Below are 13,986 nucleotides of genomic sequence, written 5' to 3' on the forward strand. Positions count from 1 at the left end.
TAACCGCTGTTTGATATTACTTTGCAGATTTGGATTATTAATACGAAACATACATTAACCACTTACTGTAAGCCCTATACTTTGGCTATTCACAACTAGCCGATTTACACCTCATGAGCCTGTTATGCTCATAAGTTAAAGGTTCTGAAATAGAAGCTTTGGTCAAAAAAAAATGTTTTCCAAATTTTGCACTTCAGTAATCAGTGGTCTGATTTTGGAGAGTCCTCCAGGATAGGTGTCAGACCAAAGAATTTGTTAGGTGAACTATTTAGGCCAGTGGTTTTCAACCTTTTTCGTGTCAAGGACCCCCAAATTCACACATATTAGCCCACGGACCCCCATTTGAAAAGATATGCCAGGGACTCAACCATTTAGGTTTATTGGGGGGTCTTAATCTACACTGTAATCATCATCATTAGTGTTCATTAACTCTGAGAGTGTACAAATGGAACCAAATGGACCCGTCAGGGTCCATTTGGTTCCATTTGTACACTCTCAGAGTTACAGACACATAAGGATCAATTTGGTTCCTAACTATTAATTTGGCTGGGGACCCCCTGGAACCCCCTCAAGGACCACTGGTGGTCCCCGGACCACTGGTTGAGAACCACTGATTTAGGCTACAAAAGGCAGTGGGCATTTTTTACAGTACAATTCCAGTGTGGATACACTGTAGCCCGTAGCCTCTCGCTACTGAAGTAGAGAAGCTACTCGTAATGAGGTACTGTGTTTTGTCTGTTGTCAAAAAACTTTTCTTGAAAAGCACCTTTGACCCGAATCCACTTTTCATCTCTTAAAACCATCCACAGCAATGTTTGTTGCATTATCTGAGAACACGGTTTTCTTTTTTATCGTTAAAAAGAGAAAGAAACAACGAGGAGTGGGCACTGATGTTTCTCTCTCTTTTTATCTACCCTCTATCTGTCTCTCTCTGTCTCCGTCTCAAACTCTCTCTAACTTTCTAACTCTCTCCAACTCTCTCTCTCTCTCTCCCTCTTATCTCTCTCTCTCTGTCTCAAACTCTCTCTCTGTCTGTCTCAAACTCTCTCAAACTCTCTAACTAAACAACAAACACACACAGACTCGACACGGTCTCTCCTCCAGCAAAAGCACAGATCATTTCTCCCACCTCAGTACCAGTCGGTACCAGAAACATCAGAGTGCTGAAACCCCATTGATAATTCTCTATGATGATTGGAGCAGCGAACCGTCGAAAGCACCGGCTGAGAAGGCGACGGTTCGTAATGACTGCGTGCGTTGTCACTTGTCACACAGACAGACAGACAGAGAGAGAGACAGACAGACAGACAGACAGACAGACGTTCAGTGGGACCAGATGGAAAAGCCACCACAACTCTCTTCACTCTCTGTGTGTACTGTCATCAGTAGGATTCTGCCACTGGGCTGTTCTTGGCATTGCTGTCCTCCTCCTCACCCATCATCATCATCATCATCATCATCATTCTCATACTCTTATATATAGCCCTCATTCTCACAATGGAGAAACCGCCTCCCCCTCAACACACCAAGCCTGTAATCTTTTGCTCACTGCTGCTCGTAATACACAGGGGCAGGCACAGTGATGTGAGTGTGAGTGTGTGATGTGAGTGCGTGCGTGCGTGCGTGCGTGCGTGCGTGCGTGCGTGCGTGCGTGCGTGCGTGCGTGCGTGCGTGCGTGCGTGCGTGCGTGTGTGTGTGTGTGCGTGTGTGTGTGCAGCTCACATAGTTCTGACGAGGCCGTTTTCTAGGGTCAACGTTCAGTCCTGAGCTCATTCAACATGATCCACATGTGCACAGGATTTTTTATAGGTGCATACAGTGTGTGTGTGTGTGTGTGTGTGTGTGTGTGTGTGTGTGTGTGTGTGTGTGTGTGTGTGTGTGTGTGTGTGTGTGTGTGTGTGTGTGTGTGTGTGTGTGTGTGTGTGTGTGTGTGTTTTGTTTGTTGTTTGTTTGCCAGCCTACCCTTCACACAGGAACACACACCCTTGACCAATTACAAATCCCCCATTAGACCCCAAAATTAACTCCATGGAGCTTATTCACAAACCTCTGCATTATACACACCAGTGGTAAGTACAATAACAGGTCGTGGTGGTACAGTAGTTCTGCCAAGAGACACAGGGATCAGAGTCAGACAATAGTTCTACTGTAGCTGCTTCAAGGACAAGCTGAACCATAACGAGACAGGCTGTAACCAAAACAATAGCTATCAGGGCCTAGTGGAGACATCTAGGCTCTAAGCTACACCACATGACATACTGTATCATAATGTATTATATAAGGACTATAAGTGATGGTAAAATGTAAAGTAGATATAAACAACCCTCATAACAATAATGATTGTACAATATATAATTCTGCACCAACTGAGGCCCATACAAATGCCATCTAAATCAGTGGTTCTCACACTTCGTAATTCAAAATGATTCAACATTTTTCACTTTCAACATTTTTCAAAAATGTTCAAAAGTAGCAGATTTATGAGCTTATATATCTGAGCCAACGCTGAGATCTAAAATGACACAGATGCTTTCCCGGATTGAATGGGTGAACTGAGTACATTTCTTCAAGTGCGAGTAATATTCGGAGATACTTTTACTTCACTTGAGTATTTCAATTGTTTTACTTCTACTCTCGGCTACATCTCGGAGGACTTTTTTTTACTCCACTACAATTATTTAACAGCTTTAGTTACTAGTTGCTTTTATTAATTTAGATTATTAAACATACATTAAGTGATGAATGGTGTATTACAGGCGAATCTACCCGTTAACAAATAAAGTAATTAAACCACCTTTAGCAGCTGCAACATTAAAGTGATGAACACATTAATGTGTTACTAATTACAATCGATGGTGAAGTGGTCCTGTACTGCATAATGAGTACTTATGTTGATGCTAAAACTTTTGTTCTTTCTGAACATTCTGAAAGCAGGACTTTAACCCATTAAGACCTGGAACGCATCTGTGTCACCTTATGATTTGAGCTAAAAAAAAAACATTATTTTACGCTATTCAAAAATAGCAGATCTACAAGCTCATATCGCGGCACCGAGTGCCGCGCTATGAGCTTGTAGATCTGCGATTTTTGAAAAATCGTGAAAATGTGTGCAAATCTTTTGAATATATATCGTTTTAAAGCGAACATTTTTAACTCAAATCTTTGCTTCTGGGGGGTCCCTGGAACAAGATGGGGGTCTGCGACCAAACACATATCATTTTGGGGGTCCTTGACATGAAAAGGTTTGAGCACCACTGATATAGAAACATACGTTTTTTTCAGAAAACTGTTAGGATTTTGAAGACATTTTGCAGAATCGGCCTCAGGTCCTGGGTTAACTTATACCAGAATTGTTCTACATAGTTGTATTGCTACTTTTAAAATGTCGATGTCCTATAGTAATACAAACATGTGCGTGTGCGTGTGTGTCACTCTGGGTGTAGTCTCGCGTGGCCAGACTGTTGCCTCCCACAATTTACAAATGTTTCCGGCATACAGTCTGGGACTCGGAAGCTCTGATCATGTGTAAGGGGAAAGCGGATGCCCCTCCCCTACCCACTTCCGTTTCAGCATTGTGCAGTGGCGCAAAGGAGTCCGACTGGAATCAACGAATCTCATAAACATCGTTTATGTCTACTAGTGTCTTCTTTCACAGTTTTTTCTGCGTTAATTCCATGATACCTTTCTAAGTTTTCTGTGATAAACAATCCTCGCACAAATAACATGAATCTACCGCTCCTATGACTATGCTTCCGCCTCGGTTCTGTTTCCACTGGGACTACAGGTCCGCGGGCACCGCGTCGTGATTGGTCGAATGTCTTTCCGGTCTGAACAACTTCCATTGTACAGCTTTCAGGAAGTGGAGTTCCAGACTCTATATAGCATTCAGAGATTGTGCAATAGTAGTCTGGTGACGCGAGACTATCTCTGGGTGTAACTGCAGGCCATATGAGTCAGTTTCCTCCGGTGGTGTTTCATGACACAGATAACTGACTAGGCCACTCTGCTATTTTTCAACATTTTTGAGAAATCTCTTAAAGTGTGAGAACTACTGACTTAGAACAGAGGTTCTCAAACGTTTTCGTGCCAAAGGACCACCAAATTGATATGTATGTGGCTGTGGACCCCCACCTGAAAATATGTAGTTTTTCCCCACTTTGAGAACCAATGATTTAGAAGGCATTTGTAGAATTGGCCCTCAGGTCTTAATGGGTTTTAAATGGGAGTGCATCTTCCGGGCACTAGTACGCACGTTAAAGTCCAGTGTTACTGTTATCCATCTCTGAGAGTGTACAAATGGCACCGAATGGACCCTTACAGGTCCATTAGGTTAAGCTACACAGCAGCAAATGAACTCTGAGAGTGTACTGTACAAACTGGACCAAATGGACCCCTTAATGGTCCATTTGGTTTGTAGGCTGTCAGAGGTAGATTTGTACTATGCAGATGGACATTTCATGCCTGGACCAAGTCTCTGTGCAATCATCTGCTTCTCTGACAAGACAACTTTAGGTCAACCACCACCTCCACACATTCTTACAAATGTAAATACAAACAAAACAACAACAACAACAACAACAACAGTGCACAGATCTCTTTGAGAAGCAGACGGATCATTATGCAGACAGTTCTGCTGTCCGATCCGCCAGCACCACTCAGCACAGCATAGCACCGTGTTGGTCCGGGCCCGGGGCTGATGGGTTGTTTCTGACAACGCATCCCAGTTGGTGGAACTCCGCTATTTTCAAATGGCCGAAATGTATAGGGCTGAAGTGGTTAATGCATGTTTTGCAAAAATAATCAAAATCTACAAAGTAACTAGTAACTAAAGTTTTCAATTAATTGTAGTGGAGTAAAAAATACAATATTTGCATAAAAGCATTGAAAAATGGCAATAATCCAGTAAAGTTAAAAACTTTAAAGTTAAAGTTAAAAAAGTTAAAACTGTACTTAAGTACAGCACTTCAGTAAATGTACTTAGTTACTTTCCACCACTGCTGACAACACAGCCCCTGCTGTCTGGAGCAGTTAGGATAGAGAAGGAAAAACCACAGAGCATATGAGAGGGAGGGGGGAGAGAGAGAGAGAGCAACACAAGGTTTTCACCAATCAATACGGGGCTCATTTTCTGCATCCCTCCATCCTTTCCCTCCCCTCCCCCTCCCATAGAGACGGGGGGCTCACCACCACCACCGCTCCGCTCCGGCCCGCTTGACGAGCACAGCCAACCGCAATTCAATTAGGGAGCCGGCCCAGATGCCGGCAGAGGTTTGATCAAAGCACTCTGTCTGCCTAATTAGCACACGCACACGCGCACCGCACCGTGCACACACACACACACACACACACGCACACGCACACACACACACACACACACAGGCTATTTTTACCTCTGAGGGGGTTAGTGTGTAACGCTGTTTTTTGTTAACCCTTTCAGAGCGGGAACGCATCTGTGTGTCATTTTCAAGACACCGAGTGCCACGCTATGAGCTTGTAGATCTGCTATTTATTTTTTTTAATCGTGAAAATTCGAGCAAATCTTTGAATATATATATATTTGTCAAAGCGAACATTTGTAACTCAAATCTTTGTTTCTGGGGAATTCTACAGATGTCTTCTAAATCCTAATTTTTTTTTGAAAGAAAACTTATGTTGCTGTAATCAGTGGTTCTCAAACTTTTTCATGTCAAGGACCCCCAAAATTATATGGATTTTGGCAGCGGACCCCCCCCCCCCCATCTCAAAAATATTTTGTTCCAGGGACCCCCAAGAAGTTATAACAGAGTAAAAAATGTAAAAATAAAATAGATATTTAAAGATTTGCACACATTTTCACGAAGAATAGCAGATCTACAAGCTCGTAGCGCTGCACTCGGTGCCGCGCTACGAGCTTGTAGATCTGCTATTTTTCTTTGAATAGCCAAAGAAATCTTAAAATGACACAGAGATGCGTTCTGGGTCTGAATGGGTTAATGGTAGTTTTTGCCCTGTAATGGGCCAGGAGGAGGAGTCATGTTTATTTATGCTCTGTTGGTGTGCCACGGAAATAGCCGGCGTACAACATGGCCTCAGAGCGCCGAGGCGACTGTTTTCGGCGTGTGTGACAATGTTGTATCAAGGCGAAGTATGAATTACGTTTCACGTGGCTCCCTGGAAACACACTCACTTCAGCTAGCGCAGAGGTCTTCAACAGGGGGTCCGGGACCCCTAGGGGGTCCTCAGAGTCTGCCAAATATTTGTGTGATTTTTTTACATTAACCACTTCACCCAAGCATCCCTATTCTGAGGAGAACTTTAGCCAAAAATAGCAGATCTACAAGCACACAACGCCTCGCGCTGCGAGGCGTTGTGCGCTTGTAGATCTGCTATTTTCGGCAAAGTGGTTTGGTAAAGACGGAAAAAAGAGCAGGCTAAGTACAGAGTGAAAGGTCAGGTTTACTAAGGATTGTTTAAGTGCATGGTTAAATGTCTGGAAATACACATTAACATGAATCCAACATGATAGTGCTGTGAAACAAGTCTATGAAGCTGCCGATGACATCTATGAAAAAAGAAACATTTTATACAATATATAATGGGGGGTCCCTGCTTTATCTCGCTCTCAGCCAAGGGGTCCTTGGCCTGAAAACGTTGAAGAAACCCTGAGCTAGCGAGTAAACTAAAGACCCTGGGCAGCAATTAACATCAAACACACACACACACACACCCTGATGACCTTATGAAGGGTCACCAAACGGTCACTCCTCTTTGCAGGTCAAGCTCATCGTAAAAGTGTGAGTGTGTCTCTGTGTGTGTCTCTGTGTGAGTGTGTGTGTGTGTGTGTGTGTGTGTGTGTGTGTGTGTGTGTGTGTGTGTGTGTGTGTGTGTGTGTGTGTGTGTGTGTGTGTGTGTGTGTGTGTGTGTGTGTGTGTGTGTGTGTGTGTGTGTGTGTGTGTGTGTGCGTGCGAGTGAGTGTGTGTGTGTGTTTCTCTAGCTGTGTTAAAGGAAGTTTAAGGTCACCCAGAAACGGAGCCTGGGGGACAATAAAGCTGTTTCCCAGGGTCTTCGGGGACTCTTTACGGCACAGAGCCGTTGACAGCTTCATAAACCTCTTAACAAATGTCTCCTTCTCTCACTGACTCTAATGAGGCAACGTAGGAAAAAAGAAAGAAAAAAGGTCAGAACAAAAGTGGGAAGGGGAAACAGGTGTGTGCCCCTCAAGGTGTGTGTGTGCGTGCGTGTGCGTGTGCGTGTGCGTGTGCGTGTGCGTGTGCGTGTGCGTGTGCGTGTGCGTGTGTGTGTCCGGGGTGATAATTCAGAGTGAGACCAAAGGCTTTTTGTGACCCCTACTAAGCCATACGGAGCCACAGGCGAGATCAGCATGGAGAATGTCATGTCCCTTCATGGTGCCTTTACATATATACTGCATGCACCCAGCAAAATCCTTAGCGTTCATTTAACTCTGAGAGCGTGCAAATGTAACCAAATGGACCCACGTTTGCACGCTCTCCGAGTTACAGGCACGGAGCTACACATGTATCAATTAACACTGAGGGGTTTGTACCGTGTAGGTGGTCTCCCAACGCGGGAACCTCCCTCGGACACAAACAGGTGTTGCACGCATACACACGCATACACACGTATACACACACATACTGTACACACGCATACACACTCATACACACTCATACCAGCCTCCTGTGAAGTTCAAAGGTGAGGCGGTGAAGTGCGGGCGAGGTGCTGACAGTCAGTGGTGTAAAGTAACTAAGTATATTTACTCAAGTACTGTACTTAAATACAATTTTGAGGTATTTGAGTATTTGAGTATTTCCAATTTCCAATACTTTTACTTCTACTCCACTACATCTCAGAGGCAAATATTGTACTTTTACTCCACAACAGTTATTTGAAAAGTATAGTTTCTAGTTACTTTGTAGATTTGTATTATTATTGTAAAACATACATTAACCACTTCAGCCTATGTAGGTGTCTGGAGTTAATCTCGCAAACCGCTGGACTGGTCAACGCCAACCTTTTTATGCACATTGCCAGTAGGCCACACATATACCTCCACTTATTATTTTCACAAACGTTTTATACTTTTTGAAATATTTAACTTTATTTAACCCATGTGGATGGAACCTCCTTTGTTTTAAATTCACCCAAAAATAATTCTTATTTTCTGTCAATTACACATCCCATAAAGCCTTGAAATCATGGATTATTTTTTGTTTTTGTCTAAGCCAATAATTTCATGACAGGCGGACTCTCTGGTAGACTCAAATGACCTGCTCAAATTATTGGCTTTGGAATGCCACAAAAAAAGAATACTCCATGAATCAAAGGGGTCATGGGGTGTGTCATCGATAGATTACACACCCCTTAACTTGTTTTCAATGTTTTGAATGGCCACGTTCCCAATCACCTCCACATTCCATCCTCAGTCCACTGAATCCAGTGACAGCACCGTCTATGGGACTAGCATGCATGTTGAAAGACAACGCCTGAGGGACACCCAGTGCTCTACATCCCCAGTCACCCATGTACCATCACCGTTTACACTCAAACGTTGGCTGGAACATCCATCATAATATAGACAGCACCGCGCAGCAGGTGCAATGAAGATGGGACTAAGACGCATTTGGGTGATGAGAGATTAGAGCCACGACCCACGGCAGAATTATGAGTCCGATCGGATGTCAATCTCGATTTACCCACTTAAGCCCTCAAAAATAGCTGATCTACAAGCATTATATGTTAACCTATAATGACATGCCTAAAACCCGGGACACCAGGTTGAAAGTGTTTTAAAAAAAAACATCGGGAAAACCTCCGTTGCATACTTGCACATACTGACGAAAAAGTCAAATATATATAGCAGATATATATATATATATCAGCCACGGCTCTATCAGAGTTGTAAGGGAATCAGAAATTGGATTTCTTCCATCGGCAGTGAATCTAAAAGGCTCAGAAGAGGAAAGTCGTGTCCTCAGAATCCCTACTGTAAAGATTTCCACCGTGACGGGGTCAACTCAGGAGAGGTCTGACTCTGAAGCAGACCACCACACTCACATCCAACAGGGTCAGGAGAGGTCTGCCTCTGAAGCAGACCACCACACTCACATCCAACAGGGTCAGGAGCGGTCTGCCTCTGAAGCAGACCACCACACTCTCATCCAACTGGGTCAGGAGAGGTCTGAAGCAGACCACCACACTCACATCCAACTGGGTCAGGAGAGGTCTGAGGCAGACCACACTCTCATCCAACAGCCTGTTCACCTTTTGCTGAACCTGGAGATTTTCTTTCTTTCTTTCTTTTCATATCGTCACTGTCAGGGCAGAAACCTCTCATCTCCATATTCTAACTTTTTGTGTTTTTTGTAAATGAACTTCATTCATTCATGGATCAATGAACTTGATCCATACTACAGCGTCGCACAAAAGCGCAAAAAGTAGCTTCGCGACACGTTTCGAGCTTGTAGGTCTGCTACTTTTGGTGCTTTAGATTTTGTATCCTGATTAGTAACAGTTTTGGACATATGAGGTTTCAATTCACACCCTACAGAGACGATATCAATCATGTTCCAGCAGATGAGAAGAACCCACTCCTCCAATTTTTCTCTGTCCTCTCCCTCCCCTCAAGCGTGAGACCATGCATCAGAACTTTTCCTTTTTTGACTCTTTTTTTTTGTCAAGAACACACTTTATTGTTCCCCAATAGCGTGTTGACAGGGGGGCTGCCGCTGTATTACTGGGGGACTGGGGGAGCTTTTTGAAAGTGAGAGCCCCAGCTTCAAGTTTTTAATATCCACCATAAATAACGCTGTCACACCCTGTCAGGTAAAACTCCACTCAGGGGGGACAGCACAGCACAGCAGCAAAGATGGGGCTGGGTGACCGCATACAGTAGAAGACTATAGTGTGAGAAAGAGAGCCACCGACTGCCACCGCCACGGTGCAGACGCCATCAGTGAAATGTCACGGCAGGCTCTCACTTCGCTGATCACCAGCTGAAAGCAATCTGTCTCCGACGACGACAGTCTCTCTGCATTCACAGCGTTTTCGTGGATCACTGCTTCCCATGGCGGGGACGACTGACTGCGTGGATTGGATAGATACTAGGGGTGTGCCGATATATCGTCCCGCGATATATCGCGATACGTTTTCGCGACGATATGTATCGTTTTGGAAAAAAAAAATATCGTTTTTGAAAAAAAAAAAAAATTTTTTTTTTTTTTTTTTTTTTTTTTTACAATCATAATAATCAGGCATGCAAACGGCCCCGAAGTGAAAAGAGTGACAACATGTTTTTTTTTCGGTTCAGGTGTCATACTATTTGGATTCAAAACGGCTATTGTAGCTGAAAAGCTACAAGTTTGCATGTCTGAATAATGCAAAAACAGAATTATTTGTTTGCATTTTCTTTTTTTCTACTCCATATATTTTCATAATAAAAAAAGTGCGTATCGTATCGTATCGAAATCGTATCGAAGTTGTGAGCCAAATATCGTATCGTATCGTTTCGTGAAATTAGTGTATCGGCACACCCCTAATAGATACCCAGCCAGCTAGATTTTGTACATGATATCAAAAATGGGGTACGGACTGGAGGTACAGTTCCTGCCCAACCACCGTGGTTGGTGGTGGAGAGACTGGGGGGGGTTCGGTTGTTCCTCCGAGGTTGCCTCGGGGCTCACGGTCGGACGCACCAACGAACACAATTAGCCGCGTTGTTCTGGAGACGAGAAAGTCGTCTAGGGGAAGGCGTGTTCTAGGCTGGTAAACCGTTCCGGTTCTGCGTGAATTCACATCATCATCATCATGTGTCTCTCTCCTGCAGACCCGGTCTGGCCCCCCATGCAGCGCTGCCTGGGCGGGGCGTTTTTTTGCAGGAACCAAAACGTGGATGAGCCAATCAGCGTCTGTGGTGGTGTGTATAATGACTAAATTGGGAAACAAATGAACCACTTAATCCCTATAGTTAACTGGGGTCCCCCAGGGCTCTATAGTCGATCTGCTGCTATTTCCATCTACAGTGTAGAAATAGCAGATCTGCTGCTATTTCCATCTACAGTGTAGAAATAGCAGATTCTACACCAAATCTCTTCGCCAAAAATAGCCAATCTCAAGGGGGGGGCTGAACATCTTTGCTTCATCAGCTGGGTGAGGGGTGCTGAAGATGTGTTTTGGCACCGCTTTACTGCTATGTCAGCATCCCCCCCGGACACTATTTCAACACTATTTTGGCGCCGTTATTTGCAACAGTCTGGTCGTTCTTTCTTTTTGGCCTGGTGTTTGACCCCTGGGGGTCCCCGTACCATACGTTGAGCACCAGTCATCAGTCAGTTGATAGTAAATCCAAGGAGTGGCAGGTCACCATGTCAAGATGGAACAGTAGGAGTTGATTTATCATTATTATGCACAATAAACATGAGCCACATCCTATCTCTCTACAGACTATACAGTCAACCTACTGTCACTACTGTACTGTATGTTGCAATAGCTGTCACTGGGGGAGGACAGCTGACTTCCCAGAGCTTAAGCCAAATTATAGGCTAGCCCAGTGGCTCTCAAAGTATGGTCCGTGGACCCCCCTCAGAGGTCCTTGACGCGGTTCCAGGGGGTCCCCGGCAAAAGTAGTTCATCGTTGCTGTCGGGCAGAAACCTCTTATCTCTGTATTGTAACTTTTTGTGTTTTTTCGTTAATTAACACCCTACTTGATCTGATCATACTACAGGCTACAGCGTCACACAATTGTAGCAAAAGTAGCAGATCTACAAGCTCCTTTTGAGCTTGTAGATCTGCTACTTTTACTGTTTATTTTATTTGAATCCTGAATACATACAGTATGAGGTTTCAACATCAGCATCAACATCAGATGATCCACTTTAACCCTAAGTATCTGCCATTTGAAAATAAAGACAGATCTACAATTTAACAACACAAATCATGCATATGGGGGTCCCTGGGCCCTGGCACAAAATCCTTTCAGGTGGGGGTCTCCTGCGACCAAGTACATATGAATTTGGGGGTCCTTGTAGTTGTACATGAAAAGGTTTGAGAACCACTGGCCTGTATAGCCTACTGCAGGGGTCTTCAACGTTTTCAGGCCAAGGACCCAGATTAAACTTTTTTTGTTTACTTGGTCTGCTCTTTTTTCCCTCTACACCTATACCTCTTTACCAAAAATAGCAGATCTACAAGCTCACAAGTTTGTGAGCTTGTAGATCTGCTATTTTTGGCTAAAGTTCTCCTCAGAAAAAGGGATGCTTGGGTTCAAGTGGTTAAGGTAAAAAAAAAAAATCATATCACACAAAGATTTGGCGGACCCCCTGTAGTAACTCTGAGGACCCCCTAGGGGTCCCGGACCCCCTGTTGAAGACCCTGGCCTGGCCTACTGTCCACGTAGCTGCAACCCTGGGTCGAGGAGGGTTGACCCTTCAACGCCCCCCCCCCCCCCCCCCCGACATGATGCTACCACCTCTGACGAAATGACAGAGAGCCAAGACTACAAGATAGATCTATAGCACCTCATAGATCTATACAGAGAAGATAAAATACAACACCCAGCATCACTGCACGTGGAGCATCTAGTAGTAGCCTACCCAGTCATGACATGTACATTATTATTTTTAAACATAATGCTGCGGGAAAAACAAGGTCTACTAATATTTAAGTATGGGGACAAGTGGTCAAAACAAATCTGCCTTGTTTACTTTCTCAAATTATAGACAATATATAATCATGATCGATTGATTTAAAAACGAAACTTGTGTAGCCTGTTATCTAAAAGAAACAAATGTAAATGTATCCATGAGGACATGAACTCACCAGTTGTAAAGTGCAGAGGAAGATGAGCGTGCATCGTCCGCTGCAACAGCCCATTGTGTCCGAGTGGAGACGGGTTAGAGAGGATACTTTGTAACGGGGTCCAGTGCAGTCTCTCAGAGTCTCTCTCTCTCTCTCTCTCTCTCTCTCTGTGTGTGTTATAATAGATATAAATGACCACCAGTCTCTCTCAGTCTGGATCCAGCATCAAGAAGAAAAAACAAGGTCCAGTAATAACGTCAATGAGAAACACCGGTGTCCCGTTCCATTCCAGCCGATAGGTCGGTCCGTGTCGCGTCGCTGGTATTTGGTGGTTCACTGTCGCTCTATCGTAGTATCTATCTATCTATCTGTCTGTCTATCTCTATCTATCAATATCTATCTCTCTATCTGTCTATCTATCTATCAGATTCTGACGGGTGCTGCTGCTCTGGTCGCACTGGAGGTGACTGACTGACTGAATGGTATGAGGGGAGACGGTTGTAAAAGCCGGTGCGAGGGTGTGTGTGTGTGTGTGTGTGTGTGTGTGTGTGTGTGTGTGGGGGGGGGGTGGGGGGGGGGGGGGGGGGGTACGTCAAGGGTGGGAGGCTGAGCTGACAAGCCAAGGGACTAGGCTAGGGCAGACATTCTTCTACTACTACCTCCACATTACAATCTTCACTGTTAACTGAACTCAATCTGTACAGATTTAATGGGTCAATTAACACAGAGATTTCAGGCTACGTGTGTGTGTGTGTGGGGGGGGGGGGGGTGGTTGGGGCCGTCAAATAGCTTCTATAGCCTGCTGGTCTGAGTCTGACATAGCCTTTGATCAAGATTTATTTTGTATTTTGTCGAGTTTGACTTTTACTTTCGTATCTATGATAGTCTTGGTCTCTACCCCCTATAAATCACTGGACATCCGCGCGGAAAGCCCGTACTTCTACGTACATGTACAAAACACATCATATAAAGTGCTGGCCCTGTAGCCCCGGATGTTAACTCAACATTAGGAACTATTGTTCACTGTATTAGTCCGTATTTCTCACTAGATATGGGTTTTAATCCCGTCTGTGTCGGATTCTGTCGGAAGTTCCCTGTACTCCTCATTGGGCGGTAGTGACGGGGCGCATCCGGTGAAAGCCGGTACTACGTGCAATGTAAACAGGACGGAAAAGTTGCGTTCGGCACAGACG

At 44.4% G+C, this 13,986-nt stretch overlaps 1 protein-coding gene across 1 annotated transcript in view; it reads right to left on the reverse strand.

Moving 5' to 3' along the window:
- Window positions 1-13,178, reverse strand: part of nkain4 (sodium/potassium transporting ATPase interacting 4) — a 107,342-nt gene extending 94,164 nt beyond the window's left edge. Inside the window, exon 1 of the mRNA XM_084068217.1 lies at window positions 12,815-13,178. Coding sequence (XP_083924343.1) covers window positions 12,815-12,868 — 54 coding nt within the window. The 5' untranslated portion in view covers window positions 12,869-13,178. The remainder of the gene's footprint in view (window positions 1-12,814) is intronic.
- Window positions 13,179-13,986: the final 808 nt, after the last annotated feature.

The sequence above is a fragment of the Gymnoscopelus microlampas genome (assembly GCF_963454915.1).
Source record: "Gymnoscopelus microlampas genome assembly, chromosome: 10".
NCBI classification, from domain to species: Eukaryota; Metazoa; Chordata; class Actinopteri; order Myctophiformes; family Myctophidae; genus Gymnoscopelus; species Gymnoscopelus microlampas.